The sequence below is a fragment of the Gallus gallus genome, chromosome 6, assembly GCF_016699485.2.
Source record: "Gallus gallus isolate bGalGal1 chromosome 6, bGalGal1.mat.broiler.GRCg7b, whole genome shotgun sequence".
In the NCBI taxonomy this organism is placed as follows: Eukaryota; Metazoa; Chordata; class Aves; order Galliformes; family Phasianidae; genus Gallus; species Gallus gallus.
This window is the reverse complement of record NC_052537.1, coordinates 33916317-33944101: the sequence shown is the minus strand read 5'-3', so window position 1 is coordinate 33944101 and position 27785 is coordinate 33916317. Positions and strand designations below refer to the sequence as shown.

Below are 27785 nucleotides of genomic sequence, written 5' to 3'. Positions count from 1 at the left end.
CATCCTGGGACTTCAAACTTTCAGAGGTTTCTCCTACATCAGGCTGAGCAGTGGTGTTTGCCCTCCAGTACCTACATTTCTCATCTCTTTTTCCATTGCTTCTGTTTCTCATCCTTCCCTTCCTGCACAGAGGATTTCTCCACTCCCCAGCCATTCCAGTATTAATAACACTTCCTTTTATACACATCCATCAGACTCTACTTGGACCAGCTCACATCACTAGAACAGAACTGTACAACAACACTGCCTATTTGTAATTACACATTAATGCTGACAGTGAACTTCCCCAATCATTTTGTATGCACTTCCCAACCATGCTATGTCAATCACAGACTTTTAAGGACATACACCTCAAAGAAAAAAAGGCTCCTTGACTGCAACATCTCATCTACAGCTCCACATGTGTGTACATATGTATATATGTACTTCTTTTTGGTGCTTCCCTTTTCCCGTGCCTTTTAGGATAGCACTGGGAGATGTTTCAAAAGTGGCATTTTCTTTATAGAGTTGTAACTTTACCAGAACCTCAGATTCTGCTTCACAGAGGGAAACATTCTCCGGGCACGTACTATAAACAAGTCACATTTCTAGGTCTCCCTGGGAGGGAACTGAACATCAGCATAACCACATGCTATTACCCATAGACATACATCAGAAATCCACTCTTCCACTCTATTAGTAGCCACATTTAACTGCTCTGAATACTTCGTCTTGAAATCTCACACGATGCTACAGTGCCTGCTAACTTCATCTCTACCAATGCATGAAGACTAATGGGTGCTACCAAGAAGACTGTAAGACTCATTTTGCTAGGTACTCGACCAAAGCTTTCCTTCATAGGGCTAAATACTCTTCCATACCTTTTCCATTTAAGACCCACAGAAAGACAGGTGAGCGATGCTTTCATAAGCTGCAGAGGAAACAACACCTACAGGTGACCCTGCAGAAAGGTCTGCAATGCTCCGCACAATCTGAGCTGTCACCCATGTCCCACTCTGCTTCTGCCCCTTCTCCCTACATCCCCCTGCTGCTATGACAGCTCTAGCTCTCTGCAGCCCTTCCTGCAACCCATACAGGGCACCTTCACAGCCTGCTAATTTAGAGGGCAGCACTAAATCCCTGTAAACACGGACAGGGCATTTCTATCCACACGGATCATTCAAAATACACATTAACAACAAAAACATTGTAAAATTCTGTGATTGTTCACCCTGGAGAAGAGAAGGCTGTGAGTAGACCTCATTGCAGTCCTTCAGTATGTAAAAGGGGATTATAAAAAGGAGGGGAATCAACTTTTTACTTGGGTAGGTAGTGAAAGGACAAAGGGGGATGGTTTTAAGCTCAAGGAGGAAGGTTTAGATCGGATGTCAGGGGGAAGTTCTTCAGAGAGAGAGTGGTGAGGTGCTGCAACAGCTGCCCAGAGGGGCTGTGGATGCCCCGTCCATCCCTGGAGGTGTTCAAGGCCAGGTTGGATGGGGCCCTGGGCAATCTGATCTAGTCAGATGTGGAGATTGTTGGCCCTGCCTGTTGCAGGGGGGTTGGAACTTGATGACCCTTCCAACCCAAGCCATTCTATGATCCCATGAAAATGAAAATCAAAATAAAAACAGCCTGAGTAGCTAACCTTTCCTACAGTTCAATGAAATCCAGCAGTCACCTAGCCCACTGCAGGAAAAAAGCACTGAACGCAAACGTCATTTTCACTGTTAAGCTTTAAGAGGATCTATTTGCTCAAAGTCTGTTAATTCTCTCTCTAGAAGTTCTTAGCCACCGTTTCTGTTTTGCTCTCATTATTCAAGGCGTTTCATCAGACTGCTATGGTCTGAATATTTATTCTTTGCTGGACACGTGCCACTGAGAATCTCTTTGAGCTGGCAGGGGATCAGCTGGATGACTACTTTTCATCTTAACCTAATGACCAAATTTTACACTCCATTCTCCTAAACTGCCTGCTAACAAGCAAGCAATATTACTTAGCAACCCATTAACTGCTTTTAGCCAATTTGTGCTCCCGAGTAACTTTTTTATCCTCGGAATTCCACAGAATTTCATCAGTGTAACTCCTCAGGCAATTATGGACAAATCTCATGTATTTTGCAGTGACTGAACTTATTTTATGTAATGCACGTGAAACTCAAGTAAATAGATGTAATATTCTCAGACACATGCAAAAGTCTCAGATACTTTAAAAAAAAAGAGAGATTAAATTGGCTTCAATAAATTATGTATAAAGAGAAACAATCTCATCCAAAGAATATTTTTTTTTGCAGGAACGTACGTACTTCATTTCTCTGTATTTCCAGCTTTTAGTTTACTGATAGTTTTCAGCTATCAATGATGTAAAGAAAGGAGAATGATGCAAACAGCCACTTGGGGTGTTTGGTTAAGCAAAGGTTGCACTGATTTCCATTTGCTTACCCCTCTTTTACAATACCTTTGTCACCAACAGTTTCAAATCATTTAAGCAAAGCCAGGTGCCATTTAGAGGACAGTTCTGTTGCTATAGGCGTGTGGAACAAACACACTCCTGCCCACAGGACACCTACCTGCAACCGGCAACAAGAACTTTCCAAAACATTTCTTATTTAAGAGAAAAGGATTTAAGTATCAGAAAAGCACAAAAGATAAAGTGACCTTCGTTGAACAAGAACCTTTTTCTTCTCACCTATTCTCCTCTTTGCTAACATTTAGCCTGTTGTATTAGGATTTGGGTATGCATACCAAAAAGGTAATTCATTTTTCACACGTCAGCAAAAGAAAACTCTGAGACTCAGACTTTGGAGAGCAACACTATGAAAGAAATACGTGTTTCATTACACTCAGATTTGCCACAGGGTTTCCTAAGTGTGGAAGCTAACATATGATCTTTTACGGAAAACCTAAGTGATAGATGTCAATGTCAAAAAAAAAACAAACAAACCCCAACCTTAGAAAAGACCTTTATTTCCTTTGGTTTCTACTTACTAAATAGTAACTAAATGCTCCTTAGAGGTACAATTACATCAGAAGGCTATTTTTCTGATTTTATGCTATAAAATATCAAAAATCCAATACAGAATTGAGTTCAAGACTGATTTCTGACGATTATTAAATATGTAAGTAATTTAAAATGAATTACATAAGTAATTGAAAATGAAAATAAACGTTTCCAGTGCAATCATTTTGCTTCTGTAAAATGCTTAAATAACTTTTGTTGGCAGCAAATACACGGAACAGGAGGGTAAGAGCTAAGCTGTCCTTGCTCCATGTTCTATGTCGATAGCAAAAAGAGTTAGTGGAAGAACTCAGCCCCCCCAGGCATGATGCTCAACGTGATGCTCAGGAAAAGCAATTTCCCAAGGGCAGTTAATGCACAAGAAAATATTCTAGGAAAAATAAAATTTAATTAAAGACTTACTGGACTGTATGCTGAAAGAGAGTTTTGTCCGTGGAGTTATGGGAGGTGGTGTCACTTGGGAGCTGGAAGGAGAAGGGGAGACGGAGAAACGCCTTTCGCTTGACATGACGTTTAGGACCTGGCTTTTTGGTCTCTGTGGTCTCAGAGGGCTGATCTGTACAGAGACAAAAAATGAAAATCCCATTAGTCTCACTGCAGCACGGCACACATATAGGCACACACTTGCCAGTAACACCACAGCTCATCAGCGTTAAGCACTAAAGGTATACATATTGTTACTGAGCAGCAGACTGTGAGAGCTGCATTTTCCCACTGCTTCCTAAACACCAACAGAGCAATGAAAACATGCAATACTTCTGATTTAATGCAGTATTTTATAGCTCCAAATGCTCTTCCCATCCCCCCAGATATCACAATGAGACTCAATGCACGCCCCTTCCTAGAGCCTGGCACATCTTTCTGAAGTAAAGATCCAACTCTCAAAACACTTGCTTGACATGTTACAGCTAAGTAACTTTACATTCTCACATATATCATTCACAATCTCTGCTTTCTCCTCACATAGCTCTACTTTCCACTAAAATCTCTCTCCCTAATAGTGTGCATGCTCAAATTCTCCTGAGGAAGATGCTATCCATCATAGAATCACAGAATGGCCTGGGTTGCAAAGGACCACAATGCTCATGCAGTTCCAACCCCCTGCTATGTGCAGGGTCGCCAACCACCAGACCAGGATGCCCAGAGCCACATCCAGCCTGGCCTTGAATGCCTCCAGGGATGGGGCATCCACAACCTCCTAAACCTCCCCTGTCTTAGTTAAAACCATTCCCCCTTGTCCTATCACTGCCCACCCTTGTAAAGAGTCATACCCCTTTCCTTCAAGTATTGGAAGGCCACAATGAGGTCTCCCCGGAGCCTTCTCTTCTCCAAGCTAAACAAGCCCAGTTCCCTCAGCATTTCCTCGTAGCAGAGGTGCTCCAGCCCATCTTAGTGGGCCATTCAAAAGCACTCTTTTGACGATGCATGTTTACACTTATATTTCACGCCCTGGAATATCCCTATTATTTCACTTCACAAACCATTTAAATTTTCCCAGTATTTTTGTTAGAGTGGTTCCTTTTAATTCTGAGTTCTACTCTTTCCTACCCATCCACTGGCCCCAGTATTTCCAGTAATCACAGTGAGGAAAGGAAGTTTTCTTTTCAGGAGACCACAGAAAATGAAGCAGAAGCCTGAAGTTAAGGTGGGAAGTATGGCCAAGGTGCAGCATTAGGGCAAAATGGAAACTGCACGCAGAAATTCATTCTTTTTGAATGATTTTGTCATTCCACCTGTGACAGCAGTGAAGCAGAAGAGCACTGTAGTACCTCCTTCTGTTTTCAGAAAACAAACCCTAGAAGCGTTTGCACAGAAGACTGTCACTGAGACCCTCTGGAGAGAAATGACCAGAAACATGCAACTTTTCTCATGAAGACCTCACATTAACCTTTCAGAAGTTTTCCTGATACTAAAATTCAACTTCCAAAGACTCCAAAAAGGTTTCTTTGAGGATCCCTTAAAGCATATTTTTAGCAAAATGAATAAGCATGGCAAGTGGTTTCTCAGAAGTAGAAAGTTATCAAAAAGCAACCAAGAAAAATGTACTAGCTAATCAGGAAACTTGCAATGCAAGAATCAAGACAAACAACAACAACAAAAAAACATAAAAACAAGTTTACAGGTTAACTTGCTTTATGTCTATGGTGAGGTGCTGGCACAGGCTGCCCAGAGAGGCTGTGGATGCCCCGTCCATCCCTGGAGGTGCTCAAGGCCAGGTTGGATGGGGCCCTGGGCAGCCTGGGCTGGTATTAAATGTTGAGATTGGTGGACCTGCCTCTGGTGGGGGGGTTGGAGCTTCATGATCCTTGAGGTCCCTTCCAACCCAAGCCATTCTATGATTCCATGATATTTATCTAAAATAAATTTTAACTTGTATGTGACTGACCAGCTTGGCTCTCTTCTTTAGGGTTCATGGTTCTGCTAGGGAATATGAGCTCCTCAGAGACAACTAATCCATAATGAACCCATTGCTATTTCTTTCTTTCTTTTTTTTTTTTTTTTTTTCAGTCTAACAAAAGCAAGATCAATGGTGAGCAATGTTAGATGTCACTAAATCAATAAATGTACAGCCTATTATTCTGATTACAAACATAAGCTTTCAAGTGGTCTGTTAAATACCTGGCTTCAGTGCTAGATTTGCTATCAGCCTGCGGAATCAAAGAACTAACAAAGAGAATTTATGTTAAAGAAGTTCATGTGATACTTAAAAGAAGATATAAATCTCTAGAAAACTATAAAGACATTACTGATGATCTTCACATACCAAAGGCGTTTAATTTATCTTCTGATAAGATCAGAGTACTACAAGATCTCTGTAATTAGGGTTTGCGTTTTGATCAGTCAGAAAATTCATTCCAAGTACAGAGAATTTGAGAAAAAGTGTTTAAGCCACATGACCAGACAGAACGGCTCCAAATGCTGCTTTTTTAAGAAAGCATAAAAGCTCGACAGGGTAATTTTGCACAATTGTATAATTTTCTCATGCTCTTCCATGAAGATTCGTTTAATTGGAAAAGAATCGGTTCCTACATAAGAAGGTCCACCATAGCGATAGAAATACTCATGGCATTAGAGAGCACCATATTGAAGAGAGGAGCTGATTATTTCGATGAATCCCACATCCAAATCCACTACAGGTTCTCATTTACTCTGCTTCAGCTGTGTCAATACTGAGTGCAGTTTTCCAGGTGGATATGTGTCCTTCAGCATCACCCCAAGCTATCTTACACCACCCATCACTTGATGATGGCAATGTTGGGTGACACATGGGAAGAGCCCTGCTGAACTCAGCACATGGGGTGACCGCTGAGCCTCCTTCTCTGCTGCAGGAAAAATAAGGGTTTCATGTGAGCTGGCACTGACCAATCCAAGCTGGCTGGAATTCTTCCATCCATTTTCTTGGAAGTGTTTCTAAATTGTCATGGTACTAAGGAAAAGTGCCTCTTTTGCCATAAAATCCCTGAGTATTTTAGAAGTTGGAGCTGGAGTTCTGTGAGAAATGTCACCAAATATAGCAGGAATATGGCAATTGAACTAGTGACACTAGAACTCGCTGATCTAATTCTCAACAGAAGGAAACCAGTAACTGTAATACAAAGTCTAACAACTAATTGCAGATCACCACTAAAATCTCACACTAGAAACGCTTCAAATTTGTGTTTTAATTTCAATCTCCAGTCAATCCTTTTTCAAACCTTTTTGGAAAAAAAAATATTTTCTTTTCCCATTTCATCATTGTTGTTTTTATTAAGCCAGCAAGCTTCCTGCTTCCAAGGTCCTAACAGAGGAACCAAAATGCCTTTACCTCCTTAAAACACAGCAGTACCATTGCTTTGGGAGCAATTTCAACTTAAATAAGGGAACTTGCACAAAGCATAGTGCATAGAAGTAGAACAATGGAAAATCTGAGTTCTTACAAAAGATAATGATTTCCCCTCTGTATTATTAATAGGGGACATCTCCCTCCTGAGTGCAACAATTTTAACCGCAGACAAATTTTTATCTTTAAGTTACTTGACATTATCTTTCAAAAATTCCTGAAGACAGCGATGGGAATTGTCCAATCACTGTAGACTAATCTCCAAAGAGAGTTTCTTCTGTCTCCCACTCTGGAGAAAATGAGCCACATTGACACCGATTAAAATTTGACGTGGTCCTTTTGGAACTTTTCCAGTCTGCGGATACTTCAAGAGTAATCTGAACTCTGGTTCATATTACTGGTCTGTGGATTTCAAGAACCTCAAAGTAACTGTGAGTAACTAATTATGGCATCTAATTCCCCTTCATCTTTATAACCAGGGGAAAATTGCACACAGTCATGCACTGAAAGCTCTTGACTAGAGAAGGAGAGGAAAACTCATGTTGGGCTTTGCCCATTTCTTTCCTCAGATGACAAACTGGAGTGTGCCTTGAAGGGCTACCAAGCTCTCCTTTCCAGTTTTTAAGATCTTTTCTGCCTCCAGCAGACACTGGTCCAGGAACACTGCGTTACTTTCCTTTCATTGTGCTGAAGTTTAATGATTACAAAGGTTCTTGCAACATTTGCAGCATGTCCAATGAAGAGTTCAAATGAGTATGGATGCATACAGGAATATGAATTCTAAGAGGCAGGAGGGATAAGCTTCATTCACTGAAACTGGCAGTGAATGGCACTAGGTTAGAAGATGTAAGAGAAGTGTCTGTGTGAAGCAAGGAGAGGGACTCAATGATCCTTGTAAGGCCCTTCCAACTCAGGATATTCTAGGATTCTAAGTAAATGACCCTGCCCTTGGTAAACAGAGGCTGGTTGCTTCCAGTCACCTTCTTGTCCTTCATGTACTTGGAAGTGGCTTCCAGGAGGGATGCTCTGTGACAAGGGTCTGAGGTAAGGTGTTTGACCAGAATGCAGTTGCCCTTGTCATCTTGCTTTGCCCTTCTCGAATACAGGTGCAGTCAGCATTTGTATTTTTTCAGTCATAAAAAACATTATGCAATGCCCAAGACCTTTCAGAGATGACAGTGACCTTGCAGTGACATCAGCTAGTGTATTGGTGCTGCAATCACAGAATGGCTTGGGTTGGAAGGGACCTCAAGGATCATGAAGCTCCAACCCCCACGCCGCAGGCAGGGCTGCCAACCTCCATGTTTCATACCAGCCCAGGCTGCCCGGGGCCCCATCCAACCTGGCCTTGAACACCTCCAGGGATGAGGCATCCACAGCCTCTCTGGACAGCCTGTGCCAGCACCTCACCACTCTCTTCCCCCTGATATCCCACCTAAATCTTCCCTCCTTCAACTTAAAACCATTTCCCCTTGCCTTGCCATTATCTATCCCTGTAAAGACTTGACTCACCTCCAACATCCAGGTTCAGTCAAAATATGACTGCTACAATGTGCCTAATGTCTCCAGAGTAGAATGCGTTGTGTCAAAAAGACTTATGGAACTGATACAAAGTTTATTTGCTCTCTGAAAACAATACTCACCTGGCTGGTAATGGTAGCAGCAACAGCCATTTAAACAAAAGAGACTCTAAAGAATTAAAAGTTGGCTCTACAAGTACACGTGCAAGTCTTTAAAAGAGCGTTACGCTTATTTCTTGAGGGCACGTTTTAAACTCTTGGCCTCCAAAGAGGTGTCCAGGTAGAGATTCGGAGGTTACGGGTAGTTCATGAAATCCCTGCTCCAGCTTAGAGCGGACGTGCTTTCCATTTCAGAACTAAAACTTCTAAAGTTACCTAAGCCTTCAGGACAGTTTCAGTGAATTAAATATACGCCAAGAAGAGAGGGCTTAAAAGAGATATGCCCTGTAGTTAATATACTTATACACAGCTACTGGTGGAACTGCTTATGATTTTCTGCTTAAAACAGCCTTTCAGGAGCACGTAATTCCATGCACGAAATGACCTTGTAACATTTTCACCAAAAACCATCTTAGAGTAGTTGGCTGAAATATGAGAAAACCCACTGCAATCTACTGGGAAACATAAATTCAAAAGGCTACTAAAATGGTAGCCTTCTTTTACTTTAGATATACCATCCTTCCCTTTTACCGAATGGTCATATGTAGCTTTTGGGAAGACTTTCATAAAGGATACCATGATTTTTTTTAACGCTGTAAATAAAGTCTGCATGTTTGATTCATTATCAAATATATTAACCTCATAGCACATTCCATTACAGTTATTTTGCGTTTAAACATTAAAATTAAATTAAAACTAAATTGCAAAGATGAACGTTTTTATTTAATACCAGAAAGAACACTGCTCATTATTGGGTAAAGCATTATGTGTTAGTTACCGTTTCTGAGAGGATCACTGCTTCAGACTGCTGCAGAGAAATATCAGTAGACTTAAATTCCTTATCGAATATTTCCTGATGCTTGCTGTTCCGTTTCTCCTTCTTCTTTTCTTTCTTATCTTTATCTAGGTCATCCTTGTCCAATTTATCTTGAGATCTGGAATGCATCTTTTTTGGCAGGAGGGGCTCAAGCACAAACCTAAGGAAAATCGGAGCTCGGATCAATAAAATGCTATTTTCAAAAGACATCATCTTAATTTTCATAGTCCCCACAGTCTCACTTTGGTTAAAGATAATTTCCTAATCCAGTTTTCTCTGCTGAGAGAAAAGGTGTGGGCAAAAGGTCATAACAGTCATAACTGCCTCCATTTACAACTGACTGCAGAGCTGCTCCAGGACCAATAGCACCAATTTCCCTGCCCTGTGGTATATTTACTATTGCACAGGGACACAAACTCCTGAGTTCTGCCGTATGAGGTTTATATGAAAATGAGTTTCTAATTCAGCATGCCCATGATAGGCATGATGGCATGGCGACAGGTGTGCTAACAGAGCCCAGGAATGCCAGTGGAGATCAGCACTGCGCAAGGAAGGCTGGAAATGCCACTCCTACTACCCGAGCTCCTTGGGCAGCCTGCATGTCTACAGATACCTTTAAGGATTTATTTAAAAATAAAATAAAAAAAATAGCCAAGTCCTCAAATTCCTCCTGGACAGTTTTTTTGTTGTTATTAAAGATATTTTTATTCCCTAGAAGAAGGTTAACATTTGAGACACTGTTTTGCAGTGATGTAGTGAGAACACACACAACACAAAAAGCTTTCTAATGCTTGTAACTCATCCAAATTACAGCCTGTTTTCATGGAAGAGCAAAAAGCATCACACCTTTCACTGCGCTGAAGTATGAAATATAGAGGTATAATTACAGAAACAATAACCATTCCTGTCTGTAATAAAAGCATGTTAGGATATATACTGACAGAAGTATGCACAGATAGACTCACCTACAGCACACACCAATGGGGATGAGATCATAGAATGGCTTGAGTTGAAAAGGACCACAATGCTCATCCAGTTCCAACCCCCTGCTATGTGCAGGGTCGCCAACCAGCAGACCAGGCTGCCCAGAGCCACATCCAGCCTGGCCTTGAATGCCTCCAGGGATGGGGCATCCACAGCCTCCTTGGGCAACCTGTTCAGTGCGTCACCACCCTCCGATGTTACAGAGATCCTCAATAGTGATCACGCAGACAGTCAATAGGAGCCAGGTTACTTTCCAAGGAGTGGTTGCTCCACACCTGCAGTTGTGTGCTCCAAGTGTGCAAACACATGCAAGGCTGACACACCACTACCACCATCTCTGCAATCTCTACAATATACAACTTTTTCTCTTCAAAGAAAAAGAAAATCCTTAGGGGCTTCATGAATTTTTCAAGTAAAACTTCTTGTTTTTAAATAGCTTTTATATTATAGTGAAAGTCTATTCTAAATCATACTGGAGCTCTTTTCAGCTAATTTTTTTTGCTCAGTAATTTAAAGGGAGCTTTCTTTTATCTCGACTTTTAAAGACTAGTTTCAATAAAAGGCAAAGAGACATTCTGCTCTTAACTAGCTAAAATATTCTTCGTTAAGGCGTTTTAAAATTCATATTAACTAAACACGGTACTAAAAACACAACTCAGTTAAAGTTACACCAATGGATTTTAAGAGCACGCCACAAATTATCACATGAAAAAAATCTTAAGAACAACAACCAAGGAAACTTTAAAACTTTTGAAAACTCGGTGCTTATTAATTTATATCAGGAAAAACATCATTACAGAAAGGGCTGTTAAGCACTGGAATGGGCTCCCCAGGGAGGTGGTTGAGTCACCATCCCTGGATGTGTTTAAAAACCGTTTGGATGTGGTGCTGAGGGACATGATTTTGCAGAGGGCTGTTAGAGTTGGGCAGTATGGTTAGGTTGTGGTTGGACTCGATGATCTTTAAGGTCTTTTCCAACCTGAGCAACAATATGATTCTATGATTAATACTGGAGTAGCAGTTGAAGTACTGGAGGGTTCACGTTTCAGACAACCTGCAGGGATGCTACCTTCGTCACAGTGATATCCAGCAGGAAAGCATCCTGCATTGTGTTACATGGGGACAGCTTTGGTGGTGGTGTTGCTACAACTTTCAGCGTACGTTTTTCAGTTTCATTTGAAGGAAAAATGCTGAAAGCAGAACCTGTGGCATCAGCCCCTGAGTCACTACTTTTATAACCCAAATCATAGGAGCTGGGAGAGAAAACGTCAAGCTTAGCTGTTAGACAGAGCTCCTTATCTCGCAGCGTCAAAGCACTCTAAAAAATACCTTCGGTCTCATTTTACAGACACAGAAAAGGAAGGGGAACAACTTGCCCAGGGCTGCAAAGCATGTCAGTGGCAAAGCTTGGATGTGAGTGCAGGCATCCCAGCACAGTGCAGTTATTTTAACTACCTGAATTGTGCACCCGGGCTGCTCCTGCAGTGCTGGATTGCCGTGACAGCCACCCACGTGTGCCCCTGCCTTGCGGGCAGCTTGCAGGTTTACAAGAAGAATTGCCATTCTTCACACAATGATTAATTGCTTCCCTTCTAGGCATTACTATTATTAGTACTATTAATTATTTGTACGTAGTTTATCAGTGACAAAAATGGGCCAGCATGCCATGCTCATACTGGAAGTACATGAGAACTTTCGAAACACTTGGGTGGAGTGGGACTCCCCTTTGCCCAGCTGGTGCTGTGAGTGCCTGCAACCGTGCTTCAGCAGTCCCACTTGGAGCAGTGGTTAAACCAAAGGTCTCTCTTTAAAGAAAGAGGTTTATTTATACGTAGAGTTGGGAGTTGTAAAACACATACTATGTCAATGTCTGCTTTGAGTTCTTATTGTTAAAAGGCTCTGAAATCTGGGCCAGCTGGGAGATGGCATAAAATACAAGTTGGGTGGGTGATACAGGCAAGGCTCTGTCAGCTCTAATTTTAATTGCTTTTCTTAGCTCTATCTCCAATTTAGGCAGAATGTATCTTGAGGAGTTGGGCCAGTGGAAGGTAGGAAAGGCCAACTGATTATAAACCCCATCAACTTTGGGTAGGGACACCACGTAACTCCTCCCAAGTGAGGAGTGCCAAACTATCCACAGCATTCTTATTGTCAATTGCTTTTTAGAGCTCTTTCATTATGTTATTTAAATCTGATGATTTTTCTTCTCCTGCTCCACTGATCAAGCAAATGAGCATTTTTCCATGTCTTCTAAATGATGATCTTTGTTAGCTATGTCTTCTCTACATGTATTACAGCTGCATCGCCCAGGGGCTCAGAGACGGAGCTGAGCTGCACTGTGATCCATATCAGTTTTGGTTTTATGCACTTATTGAGTGGACTCAGGAGATCCTCAAAATCTCCTAATTGACACCTACTTAAGCTGGCATGGAGATGCAAAAATTACAAAAGCAGCATTCAGTGGAGAAAGAAAGATACAGGTAATGATTTTGAAGGGAAAAGGAGAAAGGAGCAGGAAGGGAAAGGATTGAAGATGAAGAACAGAAGAGGAAAAAATCATTTCCTTCTGAAAGAAGATGAAGTTGCCCGGTAACGTGGGATGGCAGCAAGGCAACTTCCATAGCTGAATTAGTGAAAATGCATTACTGGCTCTGCTGTCCTATGCTTATATAAACAAGATTCACTGTGCATGTGTTACAGAGGGCAATGTAATGAGATCTGAACCTCACTCTGTTTGCTGTTCATTCCCAATGTGTACATAAACTGTTTGTAATCAAGGTAAGTATCATGTTGGTCCTCGGGTGCTGTACTTAATTTTACTTGATGCTTTTACTCTCTAGTCAGGTAATAACTTCCTCTGAAGGTGCACGAGGGGCACTGACATTTCTAGCACATCTCTGCAAGTTAGCAGCCCTTCAGGAGGCTTTTACAACACTGCTGCCTCGGCCAAATATTGAGTTTCTGGATTGTGAATATGCCCGGGGGGAGGAGGAGAGAGAAGGAAGTTCTGAGGCTGAGTGGAAAGCCCAGGAAGAAAACAGATTATTTCTTTTGAGGGATGTGACTGTGAGACAGGGCTTATCAACAGAATTCCCAGTTCTCATGTGCAATATCTTGATAACTCTTGAAGTACAATCTTTCCATAAGCAGCTTTCCCTCTGGCAGCATGGGTGAGAAGAAATGACTGAGCAGGCAGCTAATCCCTTCCTTCTCCTGAGCCCCACCTGTTTACTGCTACAAGACAGGCTGAGCTCATCTCATCACGTACTTTTCAAGTGATCAGTTCCAAACAATTACACTTGCAATAGTTCAAAACGAGATAACTCATCTCCTGTTCTGTTGGTGATTTCTGTTGAATGCTTAGGGGGCTTTGTCTGAAAGGGTACCAAAAGCAGCACTACATATATATATATATATATTTTTTAACGAAAATAAATATATATATTTTTTGAGATAAGCGTTTCTATCTTTCCCTGTTAGCATTTTGCCTGTAGGGTGGTGACAATCCTAAAGCCCTCAAATTTGCACACCAAATCTTGCTTTACAAGACAGCTCTGCACGGTCGCTCCTTACGCACCCGTCTGAGCCCGGCCGAGAAGGAGTGCTGTCCGAGGAGATGGATGACACTGAGGCGACTGACAGCGGTCTCGAAGACGACGGCATCGTGAAAGACCTCACCATGGACCTTGGCCGACTGCCTCGTCTGTCATCTAGGCTGGAAGGCTACGATAAAGGAATACATGAGAGATGCGAGTTTGACTTTTTAAGTCACGGTGTAGCTGACATCTGGCTCCAAAAGTAATGCAGAAAGGTTCAATGCTTTTATTTCCATGTTATATTAATTATGCATTACGTTTAACAGCAAGGAGGTTGATCCTAAAGAAAATGCTAGATGAAGTTTTTTCTTTTTTTTGTTTTTCAAAACTAAACAAAAAAACCCAACCACACGAGTAAGAGGAGCTTTAAGTCAAGAGAGCCAGTTGACAGTGACATTCAGGTGAAGAAGAAAATATATGGAAGGTTTATTTTTTTCATGCAGACAATTTCAGAGTTCTGAATATTTATACAAGCTTTGTTAGTCATTAATAACTGATATATGCATAAAATAATTGAACTCTTTCAGTCAACAAATACAAATCTCACGCTGTTTAATTACAGGTAGATTTTCCACCCTGTCAACTACTGGCAAATTGACGCTGTACAAAGAAGACAGAAGCGATAGAGCTCCATCAATCCTGACAATTCTTACTGGTGGGCAGAGCGAAAGGAGGAAGATAACACCACCTGTGTATGAATTTCCAGTCATCCCTCTGATGATGTAAATGTGTATTACTGAAGTGACTGACATGCAAGTATCATTAATGCCAATTACTTCTGTTCTCCTAGGAAATAAATGCTTATTTGATGTTTTCTCTCCCTAAGTGTATGAAGAAGAAGTGATCTAAAGGACTACTAATGGAACAGCATGTAGAAGGACACTATGAAGGCTGGCAAGTACCACATAAGATCTCAGTGTTCCTATTACAAAAAAAAAAGTCATTGCTATAGAAAAAAAATGAAATCAATCTCTGAAGGAGACCTGTCATAAACTCATCGTGATATTTCATTGGCACGTACTATCCCACTGAGCTTTTGGGCCACCAGGGAGCAGCAGCACCAGACTCGCTTTGTGCCTGCCTGCTGCCGTGTCGCCTGGCACTTCCCCAGCCAGGGATGCTCTACACCCCACCGAGGCCAAGCAGAAGGTTGGAGTTCTCTCCTCACACTCCTCGTTATCAGACTGCAGGCAGGCTGCAGGTACCTTGGCACACGATACACTGGCTTCCATGGCATTAGAGGACATAAGAGCCTGCTTTTTGGTAAATATATGAATAGGCTTGTATTCTGGAGCAGTAACAAGAAGATATGTACTGCATATGCAAGCTTCACAAACTACTGAATTTCACAAATAAGCATAAGAAATATAGCATATTTACAATGTCATTGTCAGTTCTACCATTAGATGAAGATAAAACTAAGTCCAGCGGTCTTCAGTTCACTGTTAGGACAGAGCTCTGCACACTCAGACTTACAGCAACTCTAACCATTTGCCTGTTGGGTTCTGCTTATTCAAACTGATTCACACAACAACATGCAATCTGTGTGGCTTTTGACAGCATTGTCAATTGCTTTCTCAATTAGGAAGCTGTATGCTGGCTTTTAGCCTTCTTTCTCTATGGGTGACAATCAAAAGTGAAACAACAAACCATTGGAAACACCACCAAATTCTTTTCTCTGACTTAAATTGAAGCAGAAACTGAAAATCACTTGCTGGAATAACAAAAGCATGAACTCCAGCACTACTACATCTCCAAGAGGAGCAGTTATCTATTGCCTCCCTACATTTACTGTAGTGCCAAGTGTGTGAAAATCCAAGATGCAGGTTGCACATCACTGCACGCCTGTATGGCTCTGACATCCAGAAAGGAACTAAATCATAGAATCTTAGAATGGCTTGGGTTGGAAGGGACCTCAAGGATCATCAAGCTCCAAACCCTCTGCTTCATGCAGGGCTGCCAACTTTCACATCTAATACTAGACCAGGCTGCCCAGGGCCCCATCCAACCTGGCCGTGAACACCTCCAAGGATGGGGCATCCACAGCCTCTCTGGGCAGCTGTTCCAGCACCTCACCACTCTCATAGTAAAGAACTTCCCCCTGATATCCAACCTAAATCTTCCCTCCTTCAACTTACAACCATTTCCCCTTCTCCTGCCATTATCTACCCTTGTAAAGAGTTGTCTCCCCTTCTGTTTATAGGCTCCCTTTAGGTACTGGAAGGCTACAATAAGGTCAACCCACAGCCTTCTCTTCTCCAGGCTCCCTCAGCCTGTCTTCATAGGGAAAGTGCTCCATCCCTCTGATCATCAACAGAAAGGTGACATTCAGCTCCAAAGAATCATGCTATGTCATCTAAAGTAGTGATTTACTTTGTAAGCAACAGTTCCTTAACAATAGGATACCAAAAGATTATCTTGGCTTTCAAGGAACATATCCAGGCAATTCAGAAGTTGTTCCCACGCTTGGAAATAAAAGTACCAAGGCTTCCTGCACATCTCCTACAGCATCCATTCATCATTTAACAATTTGGTGTGCTCAAGTGATGACCATGGAGAACAACCAGGCAATCCTGCATCAACACTGCTTTGTTAATTAGTGAAAATGAAGACGGAGAAATACAAAGTTGCCTACAGTGTAGAGAAATGCCCAGTCTGTTTGAAGTCTGAGATTGGCAGGTGACTTACCACAGCTCGGACACCATACTGCTTTTCAACTTTGTCCTTCAGCTGCCTGAAGCAAGCTTCCATCCGCTCGTGGAACGGCCTCAGTGCCTCTGTCACCTTCTCACCATGAATACGGATGCCCTCTGCCAGGAATGGGATCTGCAAAGCACAACACGCAGCCCTCAGTGCACAGAGTCCTTCCCAGTTGATGGTACTAGCAAGAGTCCCACGTTTGTTTCAAGAGGAGGGAAAGATCTTGTGGAACATCAGCAATAATAAAAGCCATTGTCTATGAAGCACAGCATAGTAAGAAGGAAATGATTTCCTTTTTTGGATTGTTACCTGCAGTCCTTCAGAATTAATATACCCATAGCTCTGCCCCACACTCATACCTGGAGGAACAACTGAATTTACCTGGCAGCACAAATATTCCTATTAGGCCACATTCATGAGCTCCTACACATGCTGCACTTCCAAATGGCAAACTGATGAATGACGACTCGCATGCTGGGTTATTAAAACCCCTCCTTTCCCATGTCCAAAGAGAATAAAACCTTGAAGGAGAAAATATCTGTGTGCTTTCTTTAGTAAACGCTACTTCTAAAGCTGCAAATGAGCAGCATCCCTGGACAACTATATATTGCAGAATAATATTTATTAATAAATTATATAGTTTTATATATTGAAAGCTACATTTCTTCTTAGGAAAAAAAAATTTGATTTTCTTTGGGAACAAAACAGGAGAGGAAAAATTAAATTAGATCTTTTTTGTATCTGAAAATAATCATTTATATGCAAGGCTTCTGTCACAAAATACCCATGCCAACACAGGTTTATATAATTAGTTCATAGTGTGGAGGTGTAGCTGACCTTTTAAAATGCTTTAAGAGAGACATCTTCATTCCCACAGCAATCCGGATATACCATTAGGGTTCTCTATCTGCAGCTTAGGAAAAATATTTCCTCTTCCAGGTCTGCTCCAGCCCACACAGTGCTCTGACTCTGACTAAGGTATCCTTTGCAGCAATCAAGCTAAGAGGCTTCTTCTTAATAATTCATAATTAAATCATAATACTGATTAAAAACAGATTTCTTTCTCATAAGACTGAGCAGCAATCAGAACAAGTAGCTTTATTAGTAAGGAGAATAAAAAAGACAGACAAGCTACAGATGAACAAACTCAAGAAATGCTACCAAAATGGCTCTCTGTTTGGGCACCATTTAAACGGACACCATTTCTTCTCCTAAAATACACCCCAGAGAAGTCCCAACACTGACAGTATTTTTTACTGCAGCCACTTTTATTTATAGCTGCATGGATTGGCACTCCACAGAATTTAAGTTATAACTTGGAAAACTTCTCTGTTCAAAATGGGTAAATGAATTTTAAGTTGTTCAGTGTTAGGAGGCCCCATCCTGACCCTGCTGTTTTGAAAGGGTAAGTGGTCACAGTGTGCATTTATTTAAAGGAACCTGCTGACTTTTCCAATGGGATCTGCTTTAGAAAATCAAATGGCCAAAACCAAGTCCAGGCAGGGTGCGAGGCTCCGGCTTGGAGCTGATTTTTATGAGCATTAATGAGCCTGTCCCAGGGAACTGGCATCTCCAATTTAAAACATCAAGGGATATGAAGCAGAGGATGTGGTTTTTGGTAGGGGAAAGTCCCAACCAAGAGAAAATCTGTGGGTGCAGCCCAGTGAAGGCAGTAAGCAGGGCTGCACCTGTAGTGTGCAGCAGGCAGAGGAACAGCAGCGCTAATTGAGGAATGGGCATGGGGAGCCACCAAGTGCACAGAATCACAGAGTTGCTCAGGTTGGAAAAGGCCTTCAAGATCATCAAGTCCAACCACAACATGACCATCCTACCCTACCTAACAACCCACCGCAACCCTTCACAAGCCTTGGCATGAAGGCTGAAAGGCACTGAGAAGAAAGGGGCTGTTACTCTGTGATGGAAGCAAACTTCCTCTGCTAGCTGCAAAATTCTTCCTACTCCTTCCCAGCCACTGGCATAGGGAAATCTTGTTACACATCACTGAACTTTAAACTTGCATGAACCTCTGTAGGATGCTGAGACAGAGGCAGGCTGCCATGCACCTCGTCCTGTCAATTCATTTTTCTATGGAGGAGTGAGTGGGTCTGCACTACTTTTTATGGCTTCATTTCATAACATCCTAGAGGGTACCCCCAGATTTTGAAAGGGGAAGGAAGCAGCAAAGGTAGCATTAAGTAACTGGACTGGAAAACAAGGAGGCAAATGAGAAGGGAAACCAGCTCAAAATTACATTTCTGCTACCAGGCCCCATTTGTCGATTTGAAAATTGCATTGAACTTAATATTAGCCCCTGATTTTATTCATTTTTTAATTTTCTTTTTATTTTTTTTCCCCTTAAAATCTTGATCTGCTGCCACAATCTATGAACAAGGTACATACATTTTAATTAACAGCTTAGAATCTCTCATAATCTCAAATATCATATAGGTCTGGGTTGAAAAGGACCACAGTGATCATCCAGTTCCAACCCCCTGCTATGTGCAGGGTCGCCAACCACCAGACCAGGCTGCCCAGAGCCACATCCAGCCTGGCCTTCAAACATAAAGTATGTTTGTAAAGTTCAGGATGTCAATGCTGCCATACTTTTAGCGATGTAGAAGGAGCATCAAATCTTTACACGTTGGTTTTTCATCCTGTAACTGCATCAGCTAAACGCCAGGTGACCAACGTCAGTTATTCATTTCATTACCATGAGCAGCTTGAAATGATACAGTTATGTGGGAACTAATTTTTCAAGGGAGAAAGGACTAAGATGGGTAAAAATGGACTTTGTTTTAGTAATGATATTTATATGAAAACACAGTGGAGAGAAACAATGTTTTTAATTAAAATCATTACTGTGTAATTAAAATTTATGGGAATTATAAGAGGACAGTTCACGAAATGCAAAGCACAGTTGAGACAAAGGCAGGGGAAGGGATAGAAAGAATAAATTTAAACAGTCAGCTGATAATACGACTGTCAGACTATTTCATATACCCAGATTGATTTATAGAGCATAAAGAAAATCTCTGTGTGATTATAAAACTCCAAGAACCAACATTATTGAAAAATGAAAACTCATTTTGGCTTTCAATCACTGTCAAGTCATGGATGAAAACAAACCGCTGCCTTCGTTTGGAATGTTTCCATAACAACTCGCTCATTACACCAGCTCCCCACCCCGCTCCCATCAAGTTATGATGTGTTCTGAGCACTGACATTATGTTGGAAATATTTAAGCCTTAGGATACACTGAATGTATACAAGACTAAGTGCTGACTTCCACTCAGAAATGACTGCACCGTTTCAGATAAATAAAACAGTTTCTTCTGATCACTTTGCTCCATCTTCCTGCTTCTTTTTTTCACAGCACTAATGGGATATCATGTACTTAAAACCAGGGTCTAATTAAAAAACAATGTGATTAGGTTCCGTATGTATTTGCAAATAGTAATACTATTTGAACGCACATCACCCAAGTCAATCTGCACTGAGTGTGTCCAGAATTCATTTGAAGTAGTGCTATCAGAGGCAAAGGGAGAGAACTGACATGAAGTCACTCTTCTGGGATCAAATTATTTTCCTCTATAGAACTTAAAGCTCCTCAAATCTAATCTTCTGTAAAAGCTCAGAGGAAAATGAATAAATAAATATCTTTTGTTCAGACCCGAAGAGTTTCTATTCAGTGATAGCTTTCTGGCCTTCAGAGGGTATTTTCTCCTCTTTCCTTTTTAATTTTTTTTTTTTTTTGAATTCACTATCTTTGGTTCTGCTACCTTTAAAATCGAATCCTATAGAAATGTAAATTATTGCCTTTATTATAAAAACAAAATTGAATATAAAAAGGCAATGATGTACTTTGTTCTTCTAAGGGAAAAACAGTTCCAGTCATATTGGTACCTTTTCGTGTTATCATAAAATTATCTTGAGACCACTGGAAAGTGTCCAGCATATGATTTTGGAATGAAACTGGAATTGTTTCCTGTTTGTCTTGCAAAATATTCTTCAGTACATATAAGTGCTGTTCTTTATGCAAGAGGGTTCCTGCTTTGTTTAAGGCATTGAACTGTAAATCTGCACTCTATTGCTGGTTCAGAAAACATTAATTTGTGTGACCTTATATTTAAATCATTTCTACTTTAATATACCACCAAGAAAATATCAGGTGATTTCACTCTATGATGTGGCATTTGTGAATCATACATATTATCGTATCTCTATCTACATACTTCACATCATCGAGTATTACATGAAGTTATACAGCAAATGAAGCGATGACTCCACAATGTCACATGAATTTTACTATTCTGCACATAAATTAGTTTCTTTTAATTCTCATATATAATATTCTGTGCTAAAATGTACTGTACATGTACAGAAAAAGGTTTACAAATGTAAAAAGTTTTACAAACAGAAAACATCTTGTTGGAAGAAAGAAGTGAAGATGAGAAGAAATGCTCTACCAAAGCATGTGCGTAGGAGGAGGGATTCAGTGTTAAACATTTAACCTGAATGTTTGAGAAAATGTTTTTAAAATCAGTCTTAGAAAGGTAAAATGCAAAACTTAATTGTCAGTAACGGCAACCAACGTTATTACAAAATATTTTCTTGTTTGTGCAATGTGAGACATTTTCACTGTATTATGGTTAAAAAAAAAGTAAGAAAAAAAGGAGGAAAAAAAGGTTAATCATATTTGTTCCTTGTGGGTTTATCAAATGACAAACGATGTCAGATCTGAAAAGATAAACTTCAGCTCAAATTCTAAGTCAGTTTTACATGACGAAGAAGCAGAGTAAACAGTTTGACGTCTGAATTTTCTCAACAGTGACGTTAAACGGCCCTTGTATGGCCAACGAGACTTGGAATCCTTACCTGCCAAGCTATCAGGTCCTTCAGTTTTTCAATCTTGTCGTGATCTTCCGGATGCTCATGCATGTATCTTTCAGTAAAAAAAGCCTAGCCAAGAGAGAAAAATGAGGGTTTTTTTCTCAGAAAATGAATCAACATCTACAACCATGGAAGGATTACCTGCAGCAAAGATAAATGAGTCAACCCAAAAGTTCTGCAAAAGAGCAGCAGTAGCTACAAATACAAATGGAAAAATGAGGAGAAGATGCATAATTTGTTAAGGTTTTAAGACTAATACATCAATCTTTCACAATCAGCAAAGCGGGTAGATGAGCACATGGTAGACAAGAGGAAATCTCATAGGCAACACCACAGAGGACTTCTGCTTGACAAAGCTCTGAAAGCTGCTTCTTAGCAGTTCTCGGCATAAGAAGTTTTAGTTGATGAAATGCATGACAGTTACAGAAGGACAGAAATGGATGAAGCCAATGACATGCTAATCAGCATATATTTTCTCCATGTATGTTATAAAATACATGTTGCTTGTGTATGCCAGCGTAATATGATTAATATTCAAAGCATGAGTAAGAGACATGGTGCTTACACTTTCCCACTGTTAATATCTTCTCACTTATAACTTTAAAAGCCATAACTTCTCACTTAAAACTTTAGAATTTGTAATATGAAGTTAAGATTATTTAGATATATTTGTAACAGATCAGTAGCTCAGAAAGCCTCCAGACTTGATTAATCCTTAAAAAACTCATGCATCTGAAAGCAATGGAGAAAATTGCAGCCAGTTATTTGGTCACTGAAGTTCACTCAGAAATTCCTGCTTCAGGTCTGACGTCCAAGTGCATGAGAGCACACACTGGAAATGCCATCAATCTCACTTTGTAGTCCTAGCAAGCAATTGCCTGCCCCATCCCTATGTAAGCACTCCTGAAGCCAAGCGTATCTTCCTTTGCTTCAAATTTAGAAAGGCCAAAAAATGTATCCACAGATATCATAAAATCGTAACAAATATAAGTTTTAAGCAATGTTCTCCAAAGCATTTATTAGGGGAGGCTCACAATGTGTGTTTATACACAAACACAGTACTAAAGAAGAGGTGCAGAGCTCCCAAGAGGGGAACTGCTGCAGGACAGTTCAGTTTGATGTTACCTTCTCATAGTTGGTGAAACCTCCCATGACTGCAGGATCCACAATGCCGTTCAGTAGCATGGAGAGAGGGTTGATGGGTAGATTTGGATCATTTAGATGTTGTTGAACCATATTATTGATCTTATCGTTTGTTAGCTGCATGGTTTCTATTGCATTTTCTAGTGGACTAATTTCAACCTAAAAAAAAAACAAAAGGATGTTTTAATTAAGGAGCAGAGTTTTTAACCTGCCACGCAACTGGTTGTCCACCAAATCACTGCATTTAGAAACAGTCCCAGAAAGATATTTTAATAGATAATTAACAGAAAGGGTGGCTTCAGACATTGACAGAATCATAGAATCATTAAGGTTGCAAAAGGGCACTAAGATCATCCATCCATCGACCCATTGCCTCTATGCCCACTAACCACATCCCCACTTAAATGTTTGGTGTCTACATACTGCATCAAATACTATCTGTAGAGATATTGAGATAACTGATAAAATAATATCTGTAGAAAAAGTTAAACGCATTTCGTTGCTGTAGTACAGATTACATCTCAAAGCACAACAGAGCAAAACATTTAGAAAGGCTCTGACAAGAATCATGTGAGGTTTTTGGAGGATTATGGAGAACATCACAGATTATGGACCAGTGAGTTTTAGCAGCTCAAAGAACCCAGCTTAATGTAACAGTAAGAAAGAAATGATGACTTAATGTGGATTTTCTGATGGAAAATGTAATCCTAAGAAGCTCAAAAATCAAGAAGGTATTTTTGCAGTGATTATTTTGGTACGTATCCAAGGAAATGGAGTTTAATATGTTGAAGAGATGGCTTCTGTGCTATCTACGGTGCTTTTTCTCCCCAGCATCCCGTTTTCTTCTTCCTAACTTAGATAATGGGAGTAAGAAATTTTCTTTTTCACATCGTGTAGACTTCAATGAAGAGAGATCCTCAGATGTCTTAATGGGGTGAATTAGCTCTCATACTGAGCAAAACTTTCTTTATTTTAATTGACTGATCTCCAACTATTATTTAAGAGATCACTGCATCTTTCAGAATGACAGCTGCTCATACTGAAAGGAAAAGTATTAAAATATTTAAAATGATGCTAAAATAGGCAGATTTTGTGAATGAGCTAAAAATGACCAATTAGCAGCAACCTGCAATGTAGATAGCCCTTACCGGAAGCCTTAAGTCATAGTTTAATTACATTAAAAAAAAAATACGTGGTAGGAATAGAAAAGGAAGGTTAATTGAGGCCTACAAGGAAAACGCAAGTGTATATTTGATTACAGCCCAATTTACATAAATGCTACATAAACAAAGAAGCACTTCTACCTGGCTATCAGTTGCTAACCACGTTTCTGAGAAGCACTTATAATCAAATCTCTTTCGTTGTTACTCTTACACCTGCCATGTGATTATGTCAAGGGTGTTTTAATTAGCATTTTTAGAGGTCTGCCTGGTGGATAGTTCTGGAAGGCGGGCAGCAGGCTGGGTGCCTCTGCTGCAGCCACGGCCCAGAGCGGGCTGAGATGGCACCAGCTGACCACCTCTCAGAGCTGAGCCTGCTATCAGCCAAATATGGACAGGGAAGATAAAGACCATATTCATTTGGAAAGAGCCGTTGTGAACATCGTACGCTAAATTTAGGATTCTGTCATTTTTATTAATGGGCTTATAAGGAGGAAATAATTTGTTGATGAACCATTGCTTTCAAAGCTCTCGAATATCTACAGAAATTAGCACTCATTGAGCTGACTGACATCTTTTTCAACTTTTCTGTATCAGTAACCATGGCTTTCTCAACATCCCTCCTCTCCCTGCTCCCCTTTACTTTTCAAATGCAGAGCTGCAGCTCCCATAGCTCCCATCCTACTTCTATGTTCTTCTGTGCATTGGACCTTCTTGAGAGCTGTTTATTAAAATATACATATTCTTGTGAACGATGAGCTTTGTCCTAGGTAGTCTGCTGTCTCTGTACACTACACAATCTGTTTATGGCAAACAAAAATGATATACACAGTAACACTTTAAAAGTTAAACATATAGAGATGAATGCTTGTGTTTTTTAACTACATATAATTCAAAGTACAGCTTCTAACTCAGTGGCTGCCTCAGCAGTTCTTTTCCCTGCAACTATTTGTGTCCAGCTAAACCAAATCTGATACAGAACAATGAATGCATACAATGAATTCCTTGTTGGCAGCCAACAGACTGCAATGGTATAGGTACGAGTTCTCAGAAGTAATTAAAAAAAAAAAAACAACTCACAAATAGATTAAAGGAAACTGTGTATGCTTCCATTGTTTGTGTAACATAACAAACCGCCTTTAATAAATGACTCAGCTCCCCGTTACTGATATGATCTCACCTCTTCCTTTAAAGATACTCTGGTTTGATCAATACAATATGAAATGTGCAAAAGCTACTTTAATTCAGTGCACTTAGTAAAACATCGATAATATTTGTATCCATAATCCAAATGTAGCATTACAGGCATGTGCATTCAGTGGTTGTGCTTCTAGCATTTCAGCTGACAGGAATCTTGAAGAAAGTCAATACCAATTTTGTAGTAGCTATGTCAGAGCTAGGTCAAAAGTCATCCCTCGCTGTCTTCCCACATATTATTAAGGCCCATTCTGGTATAATTTTCCAACTATGTGACTAATGTGATCCTTGCTTACAAAAAGCTTATAGAAAGTGGTTGCACAGCGTTTATGTGCATGTCTGTTGCAAGCATAGCGTTCAAGGTGCACATACACAAAATGCGTGCCTATCAGGCTGCGCTCCTAGCTTGTAAGGAAAAGAGACTTCCATCAGATTTTCTGGCCTCTATAAACAACACTTTTTGCAAGGACAAGGATAAACACTGTTTTTTCCCAACCAGGATTATACTGAAAATACAAAATTTATTAAAAATTCAACCCGTTTTATTCAGATGCCTATGACTGTCAAACATCACATTCATATTCTGTTACTATAGATACCATAGTAATTTTCTGCCTTACTTCTGATCATCTAAATACAACTGTCCAACATAACCTCAATGGAGCAATGAAAAAGGTTTTAATTAATCATATGCAAATTGTTCTTTTCCTTTAAAAATAAGCCCCACAAGAGAGAATTAAAAACTGTGCTAACAATGCTTTTATTGCTACTTAAAAATTACAGCTGCATAAGAATAATTTAATCTTTAAGGCACTTAATGGATATGTCTTATCTAAACAGTCTAAATGGTAGAACAGAGGAACGCCTATTTTTGAGCTGCTTGGTGAGGTTGCTAGGGTATATTTTAGCCAACTATGGAAATGAAACAAAAGCAATATTTAATTGCAAATGCTAAGAACAGAAGTAATGCAGACACATACAAAGCATTCAATTCATGGCGTATTTTGAATCAATCACAATAAGGATACCAAAATTCCCCCTTCCAAAATTCAGACTGGTTTCATTTTTATGTAGCAGGGTTCTCTTGCAACACCTCTGTTCCCTCTTCATTTGAGGCACATGGCTTAAGCCACAGGCTGTAATGGCTCACCTGCTGAAAGCTGGAAATGCTTTATAGAAGTACTTCAAGTACTTTATCAGACCTTGCCCTAAAGGTCCGGAAGGTTTAGCAGGCACTACCTTGTATCAGGAGTGGAAATCATTACTTTAGTCACCCCTAGTCAATAATCAGCATCCTCTGCAAGCAGGTTCCCCTTGTCTTAGGATGTCATATATAGTCACATTGATTGCTCATTCACAGAAGCACAGTAACACAGAAATATAAATGCTCCCTGGCTGTATAAAAGCCCCATTCTCTTATGTAACCTCAATAAAGCCAAATTGATCTCACCATGAAAACTGATTTGACTTCAAACCACCTCAGAATCCCTGGTAATTTGTATGCTGTCACATAGATGGTTCTCTCAATCCACATATTCTGCAAATAAAACGTACACATCACGTTATCAGATGGATAGCTGTTATCTTAAGAAAGACTTAAAACATCGTTATCAGGCAAAAGACCTGCAATATGACAGACATTATGAAGTCAGAGGGAAATTTCAGATGGAATCTGCGTGGAGAGATGACGGAATAGTGATGATTTACATCTGCGGTCACTTTGGCACAGTGACACTGATTTACTTCTTAGTAGAGAAAAGAATGGTCTCTTACCAACAGGAGAATGTTGTGTTAGAAGATGCAGCTGTTTGGCCAGAGTGACATTCTCCTGCATACCTTCTGGGGCTTTCACGGACCATCCTTCATCAAACTACATCACTTTGATGCAAGGAAAGTGGAGCAGAGGGACAGCGTCCCCAGAGAGGCTGTGACCTCCCTGCCCTGGGGGCTTTCAAGACCTATGGGGGTAAAGCCCTGGGCACCTGGGCCTGATTTTAGAGCTGACCAAAATATCTCTTGATCTGATTTGTTACAACTGGAATAATTGGTAGTTCCTCTTATTTATTATGGGGCTTCTTAAAAATGTGAACAGTTTACTCCATCTTCCATTAACAGAAGAGCTTTGAAAGTGAGTTAGATATAGTTGGTATAAATCATACTGTAAACAGTGAGACTGAGGTCTGGCATCTCAGTTTCATAAAGAAGGTTTCTTACTCAGCTAAATCCACATGGATTACCAAATTATTGATTTTTGATAGAAAAGCCAGTGAAAGAGGCCAGGGACACTGAAGGAGCCTCTCAGTGAATGCTCAGTCTGCAGGAAACCAAGTGCTTGGCATTTATTAGGAAAAGGATTAGATTAGAGCCTGCAACTTACATAAAACCAAGTTCTTTCCTTAAAATAATAAGTTAATGTGTCATTTCTTAAATACTGCTACTACTACTTTACTACTAACTACACCTACTGGTACTGTGAATAAATTGGTGTCATAAAAAAGGGCAATCAAATTGATGTAGCCTGTTCTAAACATTGTGATGAATACAAGCTGTGCTCAAAGGGAGTTTTATTGACCATTAGCTGAAACATATGGTTTTGTAAAAAAAAAAAAAATTGCATTGCTGCAAAAAGATTGTTTTCAGAAGATGCCCCAGTAGGATTTTCATAGCATGGTATGTTTTGGCAAGAGATAGCTATTTTTTCAGCTGCAGCAGTGTTAAATTTCTGTCTCAAACTAGTTTTTAACAATCATATCATATCACAGAATGGCCCAGGTTGGAAGGGACCACAAGAATCATCAACCCCA

At 40.3% G+C, this 27785-nt stretch overlaps 1 protein-coding gene across 6 annotated transcripts in view; it reads right to left on the bottom strand.

The window, feature by feature from the left end:
• DOCK1 (dedicator of cytokinesis 1) overlaps window positions 1–27785 on the bottom strand; it is a 275550-nt gene that overhangs the window by 12415 nt on the left and 235350 nt on the right. For all 6 annotated transcript variants that reach the window (XM_046943088.1, XM_046943087.1, XM_040702563.2 and 3 more), the window contains 7 exons: window positions 26432–26518; window positions 22607–22783; window positions 21467–21550; window positions 16580–16717; window positions 13873–14018; window positions 9273–9471; window positions 3398–3551 (listed from right to left, as the gene is read on the bottom strand). In XM_046943088.1, the coding sequence (XP_046799044.1) occupies window positions 3398–3551; window positions 9273–9471; window positions 13873–14018; window positions 16580–16717; window positions 21467–21550; window positions 22607–22783; window positions 26432–26518 (985 nt within the window). The remainder of the gene's footprint in view (window positions 1–3397; window positions 3552–9272; window positions 9472–13872; window positions 14019–16579; window positions 16718–21466; window positions 21551–22606; window positions 22784–26431; window positions 26519–27785) is intronic.